General features: G+C 44.0%; 3 protein-coding genes across 6 annotated transcripts; 2 read left to right on the top strand and 1 right to left on the bottom strand.

Moving 5' to 3' along the window:
• Nucleotides 1–55: 55 nt before the first annotated feature.
• On the bottom strand, nt 56–1,529 carry tma7 (translation machinery associated 7 homolog). The gene is made up of 4 exons (XM_052076439.1): nt 1,396–1,529; nt 1,078–1,133; nt 853–940; nt 56–428 (listed from the first exon to the last, which is right to left on the bottom strand). Exons 1-4 carry the CDS (start codon nt 1,409–1,411, stop codon nt 394–396), a joined length of 195 nt encoding a protein of 64 aa, XP_051932399.1. The 5' UTR covers nt 1,412–1,529; the 3' UTR covers nt 56–393.
• Nucleotide 1,530: 1 nt separating this feature from the next.
• On the top strand, nt 1,531–4,864 carry ccdc51 (coiled-coil domain containing 51). Of its 2 annotated transcripts, XM_052076430.1 has the most exons (6): nt 1,531–1,687; nt 2,400–2,465; nt 2,535–2,697; nt 3,229–3,366; nt 3,719–4,090; nt 4,220–4,864. In XM_052076430.1, exons 2-6 carry the CDS (start codon nt 2,461–2,463, stop codon nt 4,667–4,669), a joined length of 1,128 nt encoding a protein of 375 aa, XP_051932390.1. In that variant the 5' UTR covers nt 1,531–1,687; nt 2,400–2,460; the 3' UTR covers nt 4,670–4,864. The 2 variants fall into 2 exon arrangements, with proteins under 2 accessions (XP_051932390.1, XP_051932391.1); XM_052076431.1 differs by lacking the exon at nt 2,400–2,465 and having other exon boundaries at nt 1,538–1,687.
• A 4,501-nt stretch (nt 4,865–9,365) lies between these two features.
• osgn1 (oxidative stress induced growth inhibitor 1) lies at nt 9,366–21,014 on the top strand. 3 transcript variants are annotated; one of them, XR_007964144.1, is made up of 8 exons: nt 13,062–13,303; nt 13,390–13,455; nt 15,337–15,665; nt 15,756–15,847; nt 16,485–16,687; nt 17,356–17,696; nt 17,974–18,760; nt 18,917–21,014. XR_007964144.1 is itself a non-coding variant. In XM_052076418.1 (7 exons), the coding sequence occupies exons 2-7, from the start codon at nt 13,398–13,400 to the stop codon at nt 18,514–18,516; spliced, it is 1,566 nt and encodes a 521-aa protein (XP_051932378.1). In that variant the 5' UTR covers nt 9,366–9,605; nt 13,390–13,397; the 3' UTR covers nt 18,517–21,014. The 3 variants fall into 3 exon arrangements, 2 of the variants coding, with proteins under 2 accessions (XP_051932378.1, XP_051932377.1); XM_052076418.1 differs by lacking the exon at nt 13,062–13,303 and adding an exon at nt 9,366–9,605 and having other exon boundaries at nt 17,974–21,014; XM_052076417.1 differs by having other exon boundaries at nt 17,974–21,014.
• The last annotated feature ends 1,229 nt before the right edge of the window (nt 21,015–22,243 follow it).

Here is a 22,243-nt window from a genome sequence, read left to right as displayed (position 1 = left end):
TTTCCGATTTCAATCATATACTGTAACTACATAAGAGACAGAGCAAAGTGGAGGCGATTTCAAAGAATTTTATTAGTCTCTCCCTCCTTTACAATAAAAGGTCTTGGAAAAAAAAATCAAACACATTTTTGATTATATTCTTGTATTTTAAGTACGTAGTTTTGACAGCAACCAACCTTTGATTTGAAAATGGCTGGTCAGTGTTTGACGACAGGTGTTTATGACAAAAAAAATATCACGGTGTGAAACCTGGCGTTACAAGCTGTACAAAGACTCCAGTTAACACTGCCTGTGAACCGTCAGGGGGGGGGGGGGGGGGCACTTCAAAACGGAGCAAAACAAACCAGACACGCTGCAGTCACGGTAATCCTAGCAGGGAATTATCGGCAGGCTTCACTTTTTGCCCGACTTCTTGATGCCGGTGCCAGCTGATGGAGAAAAAAAGACAAGACAGTGCATGAGGAAAGCTACATAGCACAGTAAGGAAGCTATTGATGGAGATAGAGGCCGAGCCCTGCCACGAGTAGACGAAAAATGTTAATTGACGTCACTACCTAAACTCTGTCTCTTTTAAGAAAGGAAATGACAGTTCCCCAAACACTCCAATATCTTGCCCATATTTCGAAGTTGCAAGAATGCTTTTCCTCCTGATTGGTCTCTTGCTGTTAACGCTCTAAAAACATGCCACCAACCTCTCTCCTTTTGGCTGATGTCACAGAGACGCTGCTGTCAAGAAGAAAACGTTTTAACCCTGTCGTTCTGTCGGCCCAAGCCTCTTGTTAAACAAGCCAGTGCAACCCTATTGCATTTTGTCCAAGATCTACATGTTAAGCAATGCACTTCTGTTAATACCTAGAGGTCCTTTGCCAGAAGCTTTGACCTTCAAGGCCTCCAAGGCCTTCTGCTCCTCCTTCTGCTTCTGCTTGAAGGCAATGTCATCCTGCACACACATTTGAAATATCAAGGGAACGAATAAGTGCAGCTTGACTGTACCAATTAACCAAATGAACCTCATGCGTGCATTGGCATTTGCGAAATAACAAATGCAATATAATGTCATGTGTTAATGAAACCTACGTCATCCATTTCCTTGGTCTGTTTTTTGGCAGACTTCAGTGGTTTCTTTTTGCCTCCTGAAAGTAAATGTGTTATTGTCAACGGGGAACACATTTGACTCTGCATGCAGTTGACTGAGGTATGAACATTACTTCAATAAATGAATACCATGACTTGAAATATACAATTAAAAAATATCGATATTTTTTTCTCCATCTACATTATTAGCGCTGCTCTCTTTAGCAACAGCTAACCAGCTAATCCAAACATAGTCACGCAACGGTGATATTTATATACTATGATACCGCGCGTTTTCAGACATATACAACTACGTCTCACCTTCCCTGCCAGACATCTTTTGGCGTTAATAAGAACAAAAAGAGGAAAAGGGTAGTGTGCTTGGATGATACTGTTGTGCTGCCTGCAAATCCAGTCGCGAAGAAGCCGCGCCGTAAAGACCCCCAAGCCAGGAAAACTTTGAACCCGGAAATAGAAGCAGTGTTATTTGCCTGATCAAAAGTCACTCGTTGTTGTCAAGTTAGCTCTCTTTTCACATTGGAATGACAACTTCGGGACGCCAAAAAATAGCATCGCAGTGACATGTTTGTATCTGAAACACACAAGAATACAGGTATGTGTTTTTGTTTATACTATATGTTTTTATATACATATATGTTATGACAAAGCAAAATACAGACACGATGCTAAATGCTAGGTTGCTACCATTGGAAATGGGTAGAGGACATAAGCGGCCGTTTGCCTGCGAGTAGAAGAATGGATAAATGAGACTCTTGTCATTGCTGATATTTTCTCAAGTAATAGGCGAAGAAATGTAGAGTGCATCCAACCAGAAGTTTTTAAACAGTAATTGAATTGCATTCTGGGTGAAGGAAAAGTAGGCATGCGCTTCTTCAATGAACATAAATAATACAAAGAATAGCGTCAAATTTTATTTACCTCATTTGAGTCCAGAAGGAGAAAAAAAAGAATTCTAAGAGGCAGTGAAAGAAAGAAGACCGAAAAGTTGAAAGTAGGAAACAAGTTGCAAAAGGTAGTTTTGAAGAAATTAAAGAAGGAAAGGTGGCAAGCAGAAAAATAGGTTTAAAATGGATCTGAAGAAAGGAAGCAGAGATGGTGTAAATCAAGGAAAAAGAAAAGGTTCAAGTAAAAGAAGAATGTATGGACACAAGAATAAAAACGTACTCTCTGAGTGAAGGAAGCAAGAAAACGTTGCCAGGAAACAAAACAAAACCTAAATGAGTCGATGCATTTTGTTCGGATGCTCCCCATGATGTAAAATCGTTGTCCAAATCTAAATTCCTTAATTGAACAATTATTTACAGGTGGTATCTCTTCAGCTGTGGACAAATTGCAGCTCTGATTCTGTGCATATTGCACTTCTTGATGAGGTACTTTCTAATTAAATGATGCAACAATACAATACATATAAGTCAATTCATTCATGCTAATGGGGCCAGGTACAGACTTCATGGCTCGGGTTGTTGGTCCCGCCTCTTCCTGCTTGGGCCCCTGCCGGTCCGGGTGTGTGTGGTCCGGACCTACTGTACCCATAGACCACCCAGCGGCCCTCGCTTGGCCGGTCCCGATGGCCTGAAGGAGCGAGCACTCTCTGCCTTACAGGTAAGTCAAATCCTTCAGAACCTGACATCTGCTTTTACTTGGAAAGCAATGATCAATATTTGGGCCTGTTCTCCAACGGATGTTATGGACCAAACCACAAACCAGTAACTGACTCCTATTCGATTTATGTTTGTGAACTTTCTGCTCTGTCAATTTGAAATAATCTCCTGATTTGAAGAAAGGTATTAGGTGATGGAAAAGAAACGGATTAATAAAAAAAAGAAATCATACAAAGCAATTATTTCATTGTTAATCACTATTTATTTAATTGTTAGATTCAGTCTTATTTTTGTTTCATTAACACATCAATAAAGTTGTGTTTCTTTTTTTGGGGGGGGGGGTGGCGGTGTGTGTGAATTAATGGCCTCAGTGGGTTTGAAAATTGATTTGGTCATCAAGCTTGAAAGTCAAGGTACCACTGTAATCCGTTTTTAAATTGCTATGAGTGCCAAAACAAGTCATGAATAATAATAGTCATACTAATAATTCTAATCATAACTAAAATAAATAGATGTATTTGTTTTTGTCCAGCATGCCGGTCGCTTAGGGCAACAGTGGGGCCGGCAGTCTGCCCTGATGGCCGCCGCCACCATGAACAGCTGGTGGGGGAAGTACGAGGAGTTTGTCGGCCTCAACGAGGTCCGCCAAGCGCAGACCAATGTCACAGAGGTCAGTAGATATGCGTTGGTTGTCAGTCAATATAACCGTGTCAATATTTCAAATGTTTACACATTAGCAAAAAAATCTTTATACTCATTTTTCACAAAAAAATATTCTACAGGCGATTCCTTTTTTTTACATTCATTCATTGAATCACCACCAATGTCAACATATTCCAAAGCTTCATGTCATTCAAAGTCATTATTTTTCTCATTCCAAAAATTCATATTTTTTTCCAAATTTAAACTTCCAACTTTAAGCTAAGACTCTTGGGTTTTTTTTTTCCTTGATCTACACCCCTTCTAATTTGTACATTTTGCAAGGCGATGACTTGGCCAATCCGTCCTGGGTGACGTTGCAGGCAGAAGCGGCGTTCATGGCGTCGAGGGGGCTGGTACGCGAGGCCCACGTCAGCCTTGAGGCGGTGCACGTTCGGCTGAAGGAGGCGCGAGCCCGCTTGGAGCGCGTGTCCCGGGAGGATTCCGCCTACCTGGAGCTGGCCACCTTGGAGCACCAACTGCTGCGGGACGAGCGGCGTCTGCGCGCGGCGCACGGGCACGCTGAGGCAGCCGAGCGCGAGACCTTCGCCTCCTTCTCGGCCGCCGTGCGCGAGAGTCACGAGAAGGAGCGGACGCGGGCTGAGCGCACCAAGAACTGGTCGCTCATCGGGTCGGTGCTGGGCGCCCTTATCGGCGTCATGGGCTCCACATACGTAAATCGCGTGCGCCTACAGGTGAGGACGCGCCCAAAAAGGGCTCAGCTTGCACATGTATAGTTTTCATGATCTATGCGCGTCTGCGCGTGTGTGTGTGTGTGTGTGTGTGTGTGTGTGTGTGTGTGTGTGTGTGTGTGTGTTTTGTAGGAGCTCAAGAGTCTGTTGCTGGAGGCCCAGAAGGGTCCGGAAAGCCTGCAGGAAGCCCTCAAAGTCCAAGCCGGCAACCATCGCTTGCAGCAGGATGAGCTGGGGGCCCTCATCGACAGCCTGAGGGTCTCCCTCCGGGGGGCCGCCGTCGCCGAGGGGAGCAGTCCTCCCCCCGCTGACCGCTCGCCAATCCTGGACTCCCTTTTACCCCAAGTGTCGGAGCTACGGCAAAGCCTGGGCGGGGTCCGTGGCGAGCTCTCCCACGTAAGGAGGCTCCTGGAAAACGGGCACCGGCGGGGTTCCGATTGGACGCCTGGGTCTGCGGAGGACACCCAGAGGACGCTGGGGGAGCGGATTGGTCGCAGCACCCTGTACAATGCTGCCTTTGCGTACACGGCCGCCGTGCTCACCGTCACCGCCGTGTACACGCTGCTGAGAGGAGGAGCTTAGACAGAGAAACTTGATGTGAGAAGGCATCGTTAAGAAAATGTAACTGATTATCATGGTTCACCTGCAGACTTTTTTTTAAATTAAATAAACAGACTTACCGGTAGTTGTTTAATTTCACAATGAATGGCTGAGAAGGCAATGATGCCAATGACTATTTGTATATACGTCACATATTAAAAAGTCCAATTTATCCAACAGTGTCTCCTTGAAAACATTTCCTCTTGACTTAATAAATGACACTTTGAGGTGAATTCAAATATTTCACTGTCATTGCTGTGTTGCCTTCGGGTATATTTGAAGTATATTTATTTTTGTACGTGTGCGGACGTGCGCTGGTAAATCCTCCGCAGCAGCTGCCGAGTCTTTTATTAGCACAATCATCATTCGACGCTCAATCTAAGAGGCTCATGTGGGCGTAATACGCAAGCATGTGGAACGCCACTTATGTTTAGATGTAATGATATAATGTATAGTATATTTTCTTATCATAGGTAAGTACAGTATACATTTTTTTTAAATAATGAATTATTGGTTGATATAATGGCTTTGTATTACTTTTTTTATGTTTGAGTACATATTGTCCACCTATAAGCATGTATTTTTATTTTGTTTTCACGTAACCAGCTTATAATGAATTTGACTTTATGTGAGAGAAATTGAGTTATTAACTGTACTGTTATGTTTTGGTACTTTTTTTCCCTCTGGGTAGGTATGTATTATTTAATAATAAATTTTCAGTCATAAATATATATCGGTAGGTTATCCATGTTCACTATTAATATATGCTGTAATTTCCCCCTGTAAATAATACAATTTCACGAATACATAAGAAAATAGGGATGTTCCTTTTTTTTTTGGTTGGTATATATTTTAAACGATTTTTTTTCTGCTCCGGACATTATGTTTGAGTGAGTATTTTATGTTCGCATTTTAAATTATATCCATTTTGCATTTATTCGCCATACGAGGCCAATGCCTTGCGACGTGCTGACAAGCCACTTGAAACATTTCAAAACATGGAATTTACAAATTAATTCAACATATATACGTACACAAATGCAACGCCTTGTTTTTTTTTGTGATGGACTTTTTCCGGTATGTTTTCCTTTTCATACCTTTAATAAACTCAATTCATTTTTCCCCCCTCTGCTGTTTACAGGTGATGACGTCATCACCCTGCACCGCAAATCGGATGAACCACACCAAAGACGGAAGGAAGGACGTTTTTTGAGGAGGTAAGAGTACAACACATCACATGATCGTTCAATCCGGGTCACTGCGTGTGTGTGAAAAAAAAACAATAGTCACACGATGTCAACAAAAGCTGTAGCACATTGTTTATGGCCCTTATCATTCCCGGAAGGTCGTGTTGTTGGTTTTTTTTTACGACCACAAATTCTTGAATGGCGCTCTGTGGTGGGTGACATTGTTCCTGTGGAAAAGTTTCTCCGATATGTTTAGGGAACGCGAACACGTGATGGCCCCCCCCATTCCTCCCCTTAGGCGTGTTCATTGTTATGACTTCAATTGAGTTTGTAAATAATCTGCTGCAGTGCACTTTGTCCAACCTTGACGTGCTGTCGGTGGGCATTTTTATGTAAAACGGATGAAGATAAATACATTATATTTTGGCAAATGATGGACTGAATAGACAATGTCAGATTAAAATGTTTCAGATATTCCGCTGACCTGGCTGCTTAGAGCGCCTCGTTGTCACGCCGTGGAGGAAACCTGTGAAGAAGTGGCAGGATATATATTTTTTCTAGGTCATCGTAGAGGTATTTGATTGACCGTTGAGTGGGGTGTGGTTTTAGCGCATTTGGCGGATCTGCCCGTCGTGATTGAGAGGGGAGGGAACGGGTTGACTTTTCACTATTTTGAAGCCTCGGCCTTTGGCATTTCTTTTCCTTTAATCATAGAAATTTGACAGGGTTAATAAACATTTCTCTTTGTGTCTATCTAACTTTAAAGCCACTTTAAATACAAAAACATTTGCCCTCCAAAAAAATAAAACTCATTTTACCATATAATTCCATCTGTTATAAATACACGTTTTTTTAAGCAAACAGATGAGAACTGTATACATATTCATCAAGTAGAATACCAATGAAAAAAAAAGAAAAGAAAAAGCAGATGGAAAAGTGACACGCAAACCGTTTCAAGTACGTAGGTCAACGAGTTCAAATGCGTAAGTGGTCATAGGATCAAAGATGTGAGTATGTCTAGACGCGTTTGTGTGCGTGTGTGTGTGCATGCATGCGTGTGTGACAGTGTGAGCAGAGCTATACAAATTAAGGGGTGGAGGACATTTTGTTGGGCGCAATGACATCGCATTGGTCCGTCATGCATTTGAATGGGCTGGGAGTGAGTTTACACAGCCGTGTTTGCCTAATTTGTCCACGTCAACTTGAATTATCACCTACAGATTTTTGTCTGGAGGCCAACTGTCCACTTTCACAGCAGACACATGCGGGCAAGCTGGAGATCGGTTGCCGGGCGGTCAAAAGGAACGTCAACTGGATTTACAGTATATAAGGACAACCTATGGATTGATTGGCAGTCAATAAGGCAAATAGAGTATAAAAACAAGGAGTTGTTTGCCAGTAAGTCACAGAGTAGATGGCGAGAAACCTGTGAGTGGTTGCCAGTCAACCGCAGGGCACAAACTAACTGCACTGAACAGAAACAGTGAATTGATATTCGGGATGTTCGATACCACTTTTTTTTTTCAGACCGATACCAGTACAAGTATGTACTCTTTGGGTACTCGGTGGTCCCGAGTACCAATATCTGTCGTTCTTTTCATATTAAAAATGTAAAATACGTCCGATATCAGCCCGATATCGATATCTGGTATTGGTACTCGCTCATCCCCCAATTGACAGGTCGATTTCAAATGGCAAACTATGGATTGTCAATGACATGGAAGATAAAGAGAATCAATTGATTTTTCAATCCCAGGGCACATTGAGAGATCTGTAGGCAGGTCGCCAGTCACTCGCAGGCTATTCATGCCGTACCAGGCGTAAAATGAAGCGCTCGGAGCTTGGGTATTTGCATGTCGCTATACATTGAGGTGAAGCGCTTTCACTGGGGAGTCAACGTCCTCGGGAAAACCGCCGCACTCGGATTTCACGCTGCATATTTCAGACTCTAGATGTCAAAAGACATCTGGGGGAAGAGTCCGCGGGGCGGCATCCAATCGTTCCGAGGGAAAGCAGCTCAGTGGAACATGACACAGAAACGTTACGTTTGCGGATGTTTCTGACAAAATGGTTCCACTTGAAAGCCAAGTTCCCCTTAGCAACACTGTTGACTGCCGTGTTTGGAGAGGATCAAGAGTGACGACAGGTGGGACGCCGACATACTGTACCTTTGACCCTCAAGAATGCCCAAACAAGCCTCCTCTTTCTCATTTGTCACCTCACTTCACATCAACTTTCACACAAGGCTTACTTACGTAAGCAACGGAGAGAGCAGGCTCAATCTCACTCCCACAAGTATTTACTGTGCCTCGGCGAACACCCACCGAAAGATGAACAAGCCTCTAGGGGAGACATTGGTCTACTAGGTGTCCACTCTAGTAACCACTGTCCCTGAAACTGTTCAAGTCTGCAAGTTCAGATTCAAGCTTGTAGAAGGCACGACCAGAAGCTGGTTGGGAATTCTGATTGATATGATTTTTATCATATGTTGTAATTTACGACCAGGAATAAAAAATTTCATCAAGCCCATGCCGCAAATGAGTGCGGTCCTTCAGTGGAAGAACACAAGACGATGACTCCTTAATAATTAACTGCCAACTATCAGCTGGAATCTTGCAAAAGCGACAGTAAAAATGGCGACACGTCGCGAGGCGCCATGGGAAAATGGCAAAAGGACCAACAGGAAATGAAGAAAAACAATGTGAAATCGGTTGCTGTGCACGCCGAACGTGTGGCGGCAGTCGACAATGATGTCATCATTTCCAGCCAGTCACAATGATCCTTTTATAAAAGGATTATTTATGTAAGATCTTTATTCCCACCGTAGGAAGGAGCGGCATTGGGGTGTGGAGGTATTTAATGGGTGAGGGTTCGACTTTTTGTCAAGTCAAGTCAAGTCAACAGTATCTATAGAGCACTTTCAAACAGCCGTCGCTGCATACAAAGTGCTGTACATGGAGCGATTTAGCATGCACAATAAACAGTAAGACAAAGCACCAAACAGTAAACAGATTTTGAACTAATCTGATTAGAATCTTGCTAGAACCAAGGACTTCAAATACCGGGAAATAATCATAAGAGAGAAGCTATTTTAGGGCCGTTTTACTGTGCAACTTGTCTTAAGATATTTTGGGGAAATTCAGCTTGAGAAGTCAGTATGACTTGGTAGAGGTGTCTACCATGAGATGACCCACCAAAATACAGTATCTCTTGGACCCACGCCAATTTTATACTGTATTATATTATATATATATATATGTGTGTGTGTGTGTATGTTTGGGGTGACATTTTTTGAGTTTTTTTTCTTCAAGCTTTTCTCTCTCTCTGTATATGTGTGTGTGTGTATACAGTGTGTATATATATATATAGAGAGAGAGAGAGAGAGAGAGAGAGAGAGAGAGAGAGATGTTCGCTTTTTTTACGCTTTCTTTTACGATGTGGTGGAGCTTCTTCTTTATGATCGACGATCTTCATTAACCATAGCAACGGATGGGGGGCGGGGCACGGTCCCAAGTCGCCGCTGATTGGATAGCGCCACGACCGCTCATGGTGCTATATAATGTGGGAATGTGCGGCGGCGAGCTGCCACCTTCACGCCTCTCGTCCACGTTCAATAAGGCCAGCAACGAGACGGCAGACAAGCGACTGACCGGGAGGGAGGCAAGAAGACGAACATCCTTGCTTCTTTGTAGTGGAACAAGTAGAAGAAAGTCCGAGATCGACAAATACCGGTGAGTGGTTATCGCGACTATGATGGCTGGCTTGGCGTTTGTTAGTTGCGCATGCGCAAGAAATCCACAATGGGGTTTCTGGCCATGTTGGTATTGCGCATGCGTGAGTGAGTGAGTGAGTGAGTGAGTGAGCGAGCGGCTCGTGGGCTTTTTTTTCTGTACCCTACTAACACACTTTACGAAGTAGATACTCCATTTATTTTACAAAAAAATATGTATAAAAAAATTTAATAACATTGCGCGGTATCACACACCGTGCACGTGACGTGTTGCAATTTACAAGAGAAAAAACAGCTTTGCATTGTACTGTACATGTCATGATGATTATGTAACTCGGATCACGATGCTACTGTACTTAATATGCTATCCTGAATGCTTGAATCAGCAGGTTTATTTTGGCTACGGTATCATTTTACATTCAGTAGTAATTACTATTATGAAAACAAGCTATTACATTAAAACGCATGTTGAAAAAATGTTGGCTTGTCAGGCATGTCGTTGGCTACTCAGAAGCCATTAGTCAATATTTTATTTGATTCTCTCAAGTACTTTTTCACTCAGTCTCTTAATTGTTTGTTCGTCAGTCAGTCAGTTAGTTAGCAATGCAATCAGTCAGTCATTTATTTGGTTAATGGGTCTGGCAATTTGTCAGTCATTTAGTTAGTCCGTTAGTTTGTCAGTCGCGCAATCTAATCAATCAGTGAACCAGTGTTAGTTAGTTAGTTAGTCAGTCAGTCAATTAACCAACCTGTTACTCAGTGAATAAATCAGTTAATCCTCGATTTATTCATTTAGTTAGTTTGCCAGTGAGTCAGGCAGTGAGTTAATCAGTGTTGGAGTGTGGCTACTAATTTGCATAACTTTAGATTAGATTGCAAGTGCAGTTGGTATGGCGTCATTCAGTCCATTTGGATCCTACGGCAACAAATTGAAAATTCCAATTTCATCATCTTTTTGATTTGAATCTTGCTTTCTCTTGAGGGTGTCAACAGGCACAATAGTCTCCGAAGGGAAAACAAAGCCGTTCCAAAAAAATGTGTTCCGTTGAAAATTATCCCCACGGACAAATTGTACTGTCATTTTAGGAATGATGGAAATGTACAGAACGGTGGCAATAAGGAAATGATGGCCGAGAGGACTGGCTTCAGAAGTCATTTGCATTGCAAAGATTAACACAGGGGGAAAAAAACCCAAACAGGGTCTGTCAGTTTGCATCATGACAGACAAATCACCTGACAGACACGGTGAAGAAAAAAATAATCCGTGCTTAGTTTTTGAATACAGAAGCCACGCCAGCAGCTACTTTATGTCCTCATGGGCAGATAATTCCGATTTGGTTTCCCGTCTGACCGTCTGCCGACGGAGGAAGCACCACTGACGAGCGAGCGAAGGAGGTTAGCCCGTTAACGTCTTAACGCTCGTGATCACTTCACTTGTGGTGCTGTGGTTTGGCGAACAAGTCGGGAACCAGCTGAGTCATGCTGCGGAGGCGTGGCCCTGGAAAAGTTCAAAAAGTGGAAGCACTTTGTCAAAGGCGCAACTACAATCCCAACAATAAGGACTCAGAAGTGTACGTTTGGGAGTCATAAAACTGAAACTGAAGATTCACCTGCCAAAAAGCAAAAAAATGCCATGATGGATGTTTTGAGGGAATTATTTAACAATTATCTCACTAGTTACTGTAATTGCTGCAGTGTTTTGGTGTCCCATACAAGTTAGGCCTTGGAAAGTTAACCATTAAAAAAAAAAGAAAAAAAGTGAAAACTCATGAATTTTTGCTGGCTTCCCCAAAACAGGGTTGTTGTAAATTTCTGATGAGGAAAACTTAAACGACTAGGCTACTTAAAGTAAAATTTCCTACCCTTACAAAATCGGCGTGGCACAAATTGAAAATTGCTTGCCGTGTAAAAATATCACAAAAAAAAGATGATGTGAAAATGGAGTTTAGCCTCCTCGGCCAAAGTTCTGCGCATGTCCAAAAGGCCACGTCGAACGCAAACGGCATGGAACGAACATATTGTGGAATGTTCCACATCTCCTCCCAACCCATGAAAAGTGACTTTTGTTTCCCTGCTTGGCCCGGTCATTTCCGCACAAGCTACGTTTTTGAGCGGGGTCCAGGTGGAACCGACTTGTTATATAAACCGACGAGGAGGAGGAGGAGGCCTCCATGTTGGATGACAGCCAAGAGGAGCTCCTTCTAGCGGACCCTCGGCTGCCAGGACTCCAACTTGGCTCCGTGCCAGACACTTGTGCAACTTTTTCTCTCTCTCTTGCTCTCTCGCACTCTCTCGCTCTACAAAGCAGTGGTTGGCCTTTTATTTGTCCTATTTAAACAACAACTAATCCTCAATTCGCCGACTGACACCAAACACAACATCAGGACCGACCAGGAGTTCACAATCATGCTCAAGGACACTTGGACCTGTGTGTGTGTGTGCGCGTGTGTGTGTGTGTGTGCGTGTGTGTGTGTGTGTGTGTGTGTGTGTGTGTGTGTGCACGTGCGTGCGTACGTGTAGTACGTGCACATATTCCATGATCTTGCCTGGCTAAGTCAGCATGACTCGGCAGAATTGCTGGCTCTGCCTACATTTCCCAGCATGCAGTTAAATGTAGTTTTCAACGTGCTTCGCAGCTGCTATGTTGACCTAGTAGAGGAGTGGGCAAAAATGTGTGTGCTTGGAAGAGGGGTGGGGGTGAGGGGGGGGGGGGCGTTGGCTCATTTGATTGAATGAAAAATAGATATTTTAAAAAAATAATTTGTTCTCATGATAATTCTTTATTGATTATAATTAACCAGTTATTTAATACTAGCTGGTTCGCCGGCCTCCGGGCGGCTCATCAGCTAGTTCCTGCGGAAGGCTGGTAAGGTGGGCCTTCGGCCCACAAAAGTGTTGTTGCTTGGTTCAACTTTTTGTTCATCTTCATTGCTTATCGCGAAAATAAAGAGATGTTTAGCTCTACTAAATAACTAACAATTTTATTGCAATGCTTGTGGGTAGACAACATTTTTTTGCTAAGATGCCCGCGCGATCGTAGTGAGCCACTGCCTGAGCGGCGCAGTGGCGGCGCGCAGCGGCGCGGTGAATTAGGTACGTTTTGAAAAGGGACAGACGGAAGGACAGACCGCGTGCGGGACGACGCGCAATATATATATATGTATAAGATGGGGCAGCAATGGATGATCATTTTAATCCCCGATTAACCTGTTCATTTTGTCGATTAATTGATTAATCGATTAATCGAATTTTTAAAAAACTATTTACTTTCCTTTTGTTTACTCACAAAGGAGACATTATTTCAAATTGGCAATGCAGAAAATGCAAAAACATCGAATTCAAGAGGACTGGGTATCAGTTAGCATTGAATAAAATTCGAAACACATGACCAACAAATGAGCAACAAAGCGACAATCTGAATAAATGACCAAAGGCGCGTCTCTCTTTTGGTCGGCTCTCCTCGGTTGTCATTGTTTGCAGTCTGACGTGTGTTTTTGTGTGCCCGCATGCGCACGCGGTTGCACAAGTCTCTGGTTTCCGGGAGTCATGTTGCCATGTTTTAAATATGTGGACAGATGACAGGAGTCATGAACTCACTTGCCTCGCCTCTCCCCCGGGTTAGGAAGGTGTGTGTCTGCACTTGTGCGTGCGCACATTTGCATGCGGGCACATTTTTAGTTTGTAATCGAGATCACAAAGGTGATGGGTATGATGTGACCAAAACAAAAAAACAAAAACAAGGCAGGCGTCCTTACAAGTCGTGCGCCTTTGTTCTTTCTCCTCAGTCGACAACATGGAGCTTCACGACAAGGAAGCGGACTCCGGAGAGATTCTGCCGGTGGTGATCGTAGGTGAGCAACACGCTCACACTCACATTTGCGCGTACGCATTTACCGCACGCATCACATGCAAAACGAATCGGTTGCCGTGACGGACCGTAGACGACGCTTGCATTGTTTAACCAGATCCAATCGCCCCAACAAATATTGCGCCACGAAACCGCGACAGATGACACCAAGTCAACATTTCTGCCTTTGCAAACACCAAAATTGCGAAAATTGTTATAGACGTCAATCGTATAACCAGGAGCTTCCCGAACATGCGGCTTCCGATTGAAAGACCTCGTCTGCTGGTGACGCCTTATTTTGCGTTAGCCGTGCGGACTTGGTGCACAGCGCCGCTTTCGGTGTTTGTCCGAATGTCATGTGCTCAAACGCGATCTAGACACACACGAGCGGAAGACATACTGGTGAAATCGGGCCGATATCCAAAGCCGCAGTGTACTTTTGAGTTTTGACACCTTGACGAAAGAGTTTCCTCTTACTTCAGAGATATGTCTCTATGCCTTTTTTTTTTGTTTTTTGTTTTTTAAATGAGGATAGGTCTTGTAATGACATTTTAGCCACACCCCCAAAATCCGCAGATCTCAAATTATGTTATGTTATGTCTCGAATGCGTTTCTGTTGATTTAATTTGTGGGTCGTTGGGGGGCGGGGGGTGCGCAATGTCTTTCATTGATTCATCTTCCGAGCCGCTTGATCCTCACTAGGGTCGCGGGGGGTGCTGGAGCCCATCCCAGTTGTCTCTGGGCAGTAGGCGGGGGACACCCTGAATCGGTTGCCAGCCAATCGCAGGGCACACATAGACGAACAACCATTCGCACTCACACTCACACCTAGGGACAATTTAGAACATCCAGTCAGCCTGCCACGCTTGTTTTTGGAATGTGGGAGGAAACCGGAGCACCCGGAGAAAACCCACGCAGGCCCGGGGAGAACATGCAAACTCCACACAGGGAGGCCGGAGCTGGAATCGAACCCGGTACCTCTGCACTGTGAAGCCCACGTGCTAACCACTGGACTACCGGGCCACCGCGCAATGTCTTATATAGGAAAAAAAGAAATGATAGGATTCATATCTTAACTGTAAATTTCTTGTTGTATTCCAAAAAACCACTCGTGTCATTCTTAAAACCAGCGACTAAAGACCGCAAATGTTTGGGGCCTTTTGGCTAATGATTTAATAAGTTAAAAAACATTTTTTTAAAGAAGTAATTATCATTAAGAGGGATCAGCAAGTTAATACCCGTAAAGGGTCAAATAAAGCAAGCCAAAGAATATTCCCTTCTGGCACTTTGGCACCACTTGACAGGAAAAGTTCCTGAAAATGATGATAAACAGAAACATTATGATAGCGCTGAGGTATGGCCATACAAAACAGGAAGTTATCGATATTCAAAATGATTCATAACATGCGTCACGAATGTATACTTGTATGCAAGTATACATTTTTATTTTTTTTTAAAGTTCTATTGTTGTGATCCGTGTGTGATTGTTGGTTTCTATCCAATGCGAGCACAAAGTTCAAAGTACGATGTGTGCAAATTTGCCGATTCATGGCTCAGGACTAAAAAGTTTCCAGGAAGCGGGGATGTCACAATTCACTGAAAATCAATTGAAAATCGATTTTGGCTGCTTAGAATATGCATCACTGCAAAAAAATCAAAATAAAAGAATCGATGATGACATTTTGCGTTCATGTTTAAACACCGAGACGAAAGTTGTGCCGTTAATGGTTAGTTTCTGAAGCGCATATCCCAATGTCGTGGCGCCACGCAAAATGGTTTCGGATTCCAGGGAGGAAGAACGAAAAGGTCGATTGCGTGAAGTGTGACAAATATTGAGAGCATGTGACATTCGAAAAACCCGCTCTTCTTAATCCCCGTTTCCCAGGTAACGGCCCCTCTGGGATCTGTCTGTCATACCTGCTGTCGGGCTACACCCCCTATCTGTCGCCCGGCGCGTCGCATCCCAACCCGTTGCTGCACAGCAAACTGGCCGAGCAGCCCGCCCTGCCCCTGCTGGAGCAGGACTTGGAGTACCTGTGCGAGGGTCTGCAGGGGCGCTCGTCCAACCCGGTGGCCGTGCTCTTCGACTCGCTGCTGTTGCCCGACAGCGACTTCGGCCTGGACCACATCTCCCCGCTCGAGTGGCGCTACGAGCCGGAGAGAGCCGTGCCGCACTTGGTGCTGGGGAAGGGGCCCCCGGGAGGAGCCTGGCACGTAGGTGTCGCGCCGCACACACATGCTTCCGCAAACCCGTCCTTTCCGACGGCGCCGCCAGACGGTTGATCGTCATTTGTGTGCCTTCAGGCCATGGAGGGCTCCATGCTAACGCTAAGCCTTGCTAACTGGATGGAGCTGCCGGGACTTAAACTGAAGGAGTGGATGAAAGACAAGAGAAGGTAAAGTACGTTTTGACGCTGGCTCTTTGGGTCTCGGCACCGAGATCGGTGGATTGGTGTTTTTTATTCATTCATTCATTCATCTTCCGAGCCGCTTGATCCTCACTGGGGTCGCGGGGGGTGCTGGAGCCTATCCCAGCTGTCTCCGGGCAGTAGGCGGGGGACACCCCAAATCGGTTGCCAGCCAATCGCAGGGCACACAGAGACGAACAACCATTCGCACTCACACTCACACCTAGGGACAATTTAGAGCGTCCAATCAGCCTGCCACGCATGTTTTTGGAATGTGGGAGGAAACCGGAGCACCCGGAGAAAACCCACGCAGGCCCGGGGAGAACATGCAAACTCCACACAGGGAGGCCGGAGCTGGAATCGAACCCGGTACCTCTGCACTGTGAAGCCGACGTGCTAACCACTGGACTACCGGGCCGCCCGGTGTTTTTTATTTTATTTTTTATTTGTTTTTTTAAGTGGCCTTGATAGCAAAAAAAAAATGTATGCATGTATCCTGGTGGAAATTGAAAACCAAAACCAGGATTAGGGAGACGACCAGAACCAACGCGACTGAAACAAGAATCCAATCTATAAAGTGGAAGAAGGACTTCTAAGTCCAAAAGTGTTTTGTTTCCAACGCCAGAAACGTGCGCAACGACCGCGCCACGCCGGCCGAGATCGCCTCCTACTACCAGCACTATGTGTCCCAAATGTCCCTAGAGGACAACTTTGCCTGCGGGACCACCGTCACCTCGGTCACCAGGCAGCCCGCAGATCACCGTGACGCCCGCGGCGGCTGCTGGCGGATCAAAGGACTGCAGTGCCGAGAGGGCGAGGAGCTTGGAGGTAGGGACAATAATCGGGGCGACGATTGTCTGCTACGTTCGTCAGGTGCGCAAGTCGGATGTTTTCGGGCTTTTAGGCAGCTGATTAAAGTTGTCGGTTGGGTCAGGGGGGGGGGGAGGCGGGGTTTGTCCTGTTGAAATCATTTCAATAAAATCAATATGGTCATATGCTAAGCTAAAGTTGCTACTTTGCGTTCATCACATTTACTAGCCGCATGGCGATTAGCATTTAGCATGAGTGTTGTATTTAGTGTCGGCACCTCGTTTGTTTGTTTGTTTGTTTATTGTTTATTGAACATAAAACATATACATTAATAATTTGACAGAAAATAAGGTAGATAAAAAAGTAAAAAGAAAGAAATCAGTCTTCATTCAACACAGTTATTGGGTTCGAGGGAGTAGGATGAAGTAAAAAAACGTATCTAGTCCTACCCCGTTATGTGTTTATATCTACTAAATAATTTTTATATCAATCAGAAAAGAAAAAGTAAGAAGACGTCTCCATTAAGGCTCATACTTTACCCTCAACCGTGATATTTTTACAACTTTTGGTTTGTATCGGGAACCAACATTCGTCATTAGCAATTTAGCATATATTAGCATCGGTAATAGCATGGTAAGCTAATAGTCTGGCAAATCCGCCGCTCATTGTCTTCTTTCCTCCACTAGACGATTCTCCCGTGGAGCAGGTGCCCTTCTCCCTGCTGGCACGCAACGTCGTGTTGGCGACGGGCACCCACGACATCCCCGCCCGGCTCGGCGTGGAGGGCGAGTCGCTGCCCTACGTGTGCCACTCCTTCTGGGAGCTGGAAGGCGCCATCTCCCGCGGCGAGCTGGACGAGTCGTCGGACCCGGTGCTCGTGGTGGGCGCCGGACTTACGGCCGCCGACGCCGTGCTGGCGGCCCACCACCTCAACACGCCCGTCTACCACGCCTTCCGCCGCGCCGTCACCGACCCCGGGCTCATCTTCAACCAGCTGCCCAAGATGCTCTATCCGGAGTACCACAAGGTCAGCGGGTTTTTATTACGAAAAGTTTGCAGTACAATGTGGTACGAACACACGGCGAGCCCAGTTGTGTTCAGCTCGTCATTCACTTTTTCCACATTTTCTTATTTGACGGGAAAAAGTACACTTTTATTTTTTTTTGCGGATCTCTTACAATATAAATAACTAAGGATCATCTAGAAAATATTCGCAGTCCTTCCGTTATTGCGCATTATGTTGCAGCCTTTTCTCAGCCACAACTTTTTGACACTTGACATTTTTGACGCGCGTCTCTTTTCAGGTTCACCAAATGATGATGCAGCAGCAGCACCAGTCGGCGTCTCCTCTGGACTCGTCTTCCTCGCCTCCACACTTCTTGTCCTCCTCTTCCTCGTCGTACTCCGGCTACCTCAGCTTCCCGCGCCACCGCGTGGTCTCTTTCCGGCCGGACCGCAAATGCGTCTTGCAGTCGGACTCGGGCCAGCGTAGCGTGGTGCAAGTATCCAAGGCGCTGGTGCTGATCGGAGCCCACCCCAACTTGTCCTTCCTGCCCGAGCAGGGCCGCCCTCTGGGGGTGCGCCCGGATGAGGCCGTCACCTGCCGCAGGAACCCCGTCGACGTGGATCCCTTCACCAACCGCGTGGTGGCGGCCGACGGGCCCGGCATGTACGCCATGGGGCCGCTGGTAGGGGAGAACTTTGTGCGGTTCCTGAAGGGTGGCGCCCTGGCCATAGCCAGCGATATCGCCAAGGGACAGAGGGGGGGCGACGGCGTGGGAGCGCCGGGGTCCTCGGACCAACTGGCTGATAAGTGGGTGGACAGGCAGGCAGAGGTGTTACGATAGCTGGAGAAGTGAAGGTGCAAACGGCCTTCCTTCGTCATTGTGCAATTGGACTTTAAAAGAAAAAAAATCTGCTTTTTTAAAAAAAACTTTCATTTCATAGCGGTGGTTTTACCGGGCGTCCTCGAGCCGTAGCTTGGGCCTACATATCCTAATATGTGATAAAAAATATTTGCCATGCACTACTTTCAAATTCATCTACCCAATCCTTTGTTATTTGCTGTTTTTGTGCTTAGGTCAAATCCATGTCTGACATAAAAGTAGTGCCTTGGTGCCCACCTGTGGCATATTAGTACCTAAATTTTGCTCCGTCGTTTACATGACATTGTAAAATTTTATCATTACCATTCCTTCACGGCTCACCTGTTTTCCGAAGCTGAGCCATGATTGGTTGTTACCCGAGCACTGAACAACTGTGATGTCTTTTTCAGTCTAAATCAAATGGCAAAATGGCCGACCATCCCCACCCCCCCACCCCTTGCCGCGCTTCGACTGATGAGGCTGCAAAGCGTAGGACATGTTCTCGGAAAGAAAAGTGTGCTCTTGACTTGCCCTTTAAATAATAGCTCAGCTATGTCAACACATGAGCACAATTAGGTTGACGGAAGAGCAACGCTTAGCTGCTATTGTGTGGCATCTGCGGGAGTTCATGAACTCGTTTGGGCGCATCACTTAATGGCAATTTTTTGCCGTTTGCGCCATGGTTCCTTCTTCTACATGATACGGATTTCATATATATATATTTTTTAATTGTCTGGTTGCTACCAGATGGCAGCAAAGGACAACTTTTGTCCAAATGAAGCTCCTCAACTCACGTTTCGAAATGACGGCAAAGCACAGAAACGGCATAATAGGTGTGGGTTTTTTTAATTTTTATTTTTTTTAATGCGCAGCTAAAGTTGCCAGCTGGTGTGTGTCTACCACTTTAAGAACCTCATCCTAACCGTAGATGGGCATCACGCTGCTAGAACCCGGTCACATGACCAAAACAACAAAAATAGGTCAGTCAAGACGAAACTTGGGGTTCCTTCTTTTTTTTTTTTTTAATATCCATTTCTGTGATCATTCTTTCGATAAGAATATATTCGGTGTCTATATAACTATTCTTCATTCCATGACCAAAGTCATGATTCAATACACTGTGATGACTCTTGACAGTTTTGTTCATCTGACACTGTTCACACGGCACCTACTGTATGCCTTTCTTCCTTCCCTCGGGCCTACTTTTATTTCACAGCCATACTTTCTTTACTTCAAAAATACATGTCTGACTTTCTCCACTTGCTTTGTGTAAAACAAAAAACAATTGGAGCATATGCTAATGAGTGAGGTCACTTGAACGTAAAATGGATGCCCCACATTCAGAATGAGTACGCAGAGTTTATAAATAACATTGGAATTTTAATGTAAAAATCCTATATTTGTAATTTTTTTATATTGCCTTTTGTGATATTTAAAAAAAAAAACACAAAACGCTTCTAAATCAAGTTTAAGTGTACATTGTATGTTTTGGACTTTTTTTGCATATTTTTTTTTAAACATTTGTTTAAACTTGAAGTTTGTTCACGTGTAAAACATGAAAACAGCGCGTGGTCTTCACCAGCTTCCAAAATGACACCGCAACTTTGTATGCAGACAAAATAGACCTTGGGTGGAAAAATGCAAACACTGGATCCTTCATTTTGGTTGCTCGCTGACCTCGGACCTCGCTTGATAACTTTATTCCCCACCCCTCACCCCTCCATGTCCCTGCAAGAAAAGAATGGAGACTTTTCCCAATGATGATTTACTTAAAAGTTAATCATTGGCAACACCAGGGGACAAAAGGACAGTGGAACAGTTTGAAGTTACCTTACTTGACCTAAAAATTCAACCAAAAAAAAAAAGCTAATTTATTTTACTTTTTAAAAGCAAATTTAGTCAAGTTGTTCTCATTTCAAAACTTGTTTTAACCATTTGAAATAATATAAAGGCAATTGTTTTTATGTGCTGGTGACGTTTTAGGTCCAATTTTAATAGTCTTTGCTGTCATGCGTCATTAAAAAAAAAAGACGGCAAAGCAAAATTTTAACTTGTGTATTTTAAATCCTTTCAAACTTTTTGTACGATTTGACAAAATTTCCTGTTGTTTGCACTCCAAATTGGACCACTTTTTTGGGGCCGTTCCACTATGCGACAACAATATTTGATTTATTGGCCAAACATGCAAAAGCAAAACACATTTATGCTTGTACTATATTTGAAATGAACTGATCATCCTGTCTCAAATGATGTTTGTGTTGAACTTTAGTCAACTTGTATGTATAGTTTTGCGAACTCGGACACTGAATTGGCTTGTTTCAGACAAGCCAGTGGTGCCTTTCAATCTCATGCAATCAATAACGAAATGATTACATTTAGATTGTTGTCTACTTCAATATGCACAAGATGATGCTTGTACTCCACATGATGTTTGTATCCAATCAAATTGTATATATTAAAGGCACTTCTGTGCAAACCTACCTATTCCCTATCTGTTTAGTTCAACCCAACTTACAGGTTTTGGAAGATACCATTCATTGTTAGGGCGATTGTTTGTGATTATTTGGCAGACTGAAAAATTCTTAACAAAAAAAAACGCTTCAGTTGATGTGAAACTCGTTTGTTTCTACATGACTGCATTACACTGCATATTTTTCAAAGACAATTATATAATTTAGTAAATTGCTAATTGATTGGTTTAAATGGTAAAATAAAATATTTCTAAAAATAAACTTTTTCTAAGTGGAAAAACAGGAGCAAGCAATTCGTTTTCATTAAGTGGTGTTGTCTCAGGCCACCAGATGTCACTGTTGTACAAGGTAGAACAAATGCAGTCGTTACTCTCACACGGCGTTAAAATACTGTATAGGAAAAGTAAAAAAGTCCCAAAAACTATTTGATTAAAATGTATTAAACATAAGAGTTCCACTAACCTGAAACTCAATAAATGTTTTAAAAACAAGCACCGGTTGAAGATTCAGTGCAAACGTATTGAACTTGAACGTTCATTACAACCGAACCGAGGGAACCTTGGTTTGTACTGTATTGCATGTGCATTGCGTGCCTAATATGATGCAATAAAATACATTACAATGCATCTTTATTCATATAGTGCTTTCACAATCGTTGCATCGGTAACAGAACTGTTTTACAGAACATTTAACAGAAAATAACAATAATCCAACAGAACACATAAGATAAATGTGTCAAATGAGTGTATAAGGAAAGAGGGATCCAATCTACACAAAAAAAACAAAAACATTCCATTATTCCCGTTTCCATGGAAACCAGACTGGGATTTGGCTGGTCCCAATGATTCAGCACATCTAAAATGGTTGCTATGGCGACATTGGGTAGTGACTCGCTTGTTGCCAGGGGATGACTCAGCCAAACACACACACACACACTCACACACACACACAATGTACAATGACAATAAAAAAATAAAGTCATACTATTCTATTCTACTCTATTCTATTTTGTTCTGTGTAACAGTAATCTGTTAGTCTTGACTTACTAAATTTAATTATGGCAGACTAATATATTGACTAACTGTTTAGTCAGTCGTTTTTCCGCCCCTCCTGTACACCCCCACAACTTCTCTCTACAACAAACACCTCCCTCCACCGGGATGCGCAACGTCAAGCCATCAGGACGCAGTCATGACTACATAACGACCCAGACTTCAAAATAAAACTTGTGCCTGTGT

The sequence above is a fragment of the Hippocampus zosterae genome, chromosome 9, assembly GCF_025434085.1.
Source record: "Hippocampus zosterae strain Florida chromosome 9, ASM2543408v3, whole genome shotgun sequence".
NCBI lineage: Eukaryota > Metazoa > Chordata > Actinopteri > Syngnathiformes > Syngnathidae > Hippocampus > Hippocampus zosterae.
Note: the sequence above shows the minus strand (reverse complement) of the source record. Positions and strands in the feature narration are given on the sequence as shown.

Bases quoted from the DNA above. Each gene is read 5' to 3' on its own strand.
- tma7 (XM_052076439.1), bottom strand. The intron at 941-1,077 runs GTAGGTTTCATT...ATGTGTGTGCAG, and splicing joins AGACCAAGGAAATGGATGAC to GATGACATTGCCTTCAAGCA. The intron at 429-852 runs GTATTAACAGAA...TTTCTCCATCAG, and splicing joins TTCTGGCAAAGGACCTCTAG to CTGGCACCGGCATCAAGAAG.
- ccdc51 (XM_052076430.1), top strand. The intron at 3,367-3,718 runs GTCAGTAGATAT...GTGACGTTGCAG, and splicing joins CGCAGACCAATGTCACAGAG to GCAGAAGCGGCGTTCATGGC. The intron at 4,091-4,219 runs GTGAGGACGCGC...TGTGTTTTGTAG, and splicing joins TAAATCGCGTGCGCCTACAG to GAGCTCAAGAGTCTGTTGCT.
- osgn1 (XM_052076417.1), top strand. From the start codon at position 13,180: ATGACAGGAGTCATGAACTCACTTGCCTCGCCTCTCCCCCGGGTTAGG. The intron at 13,456-15,336 runs GTGAGCAACACG...CCCGTTTCCCAG, and splicing joins TCTGCCGGTGGTGATCGTAG to GTAACGGCCCCTCTGGGATC. The intron at 16,688-17,355 runs GTAGGGACAATA...TTCCTCCACTAG, and splicing joins AGAGGGCGAGGAGCTTGGAG to ACGATTCTCCCGTGGAGCAG.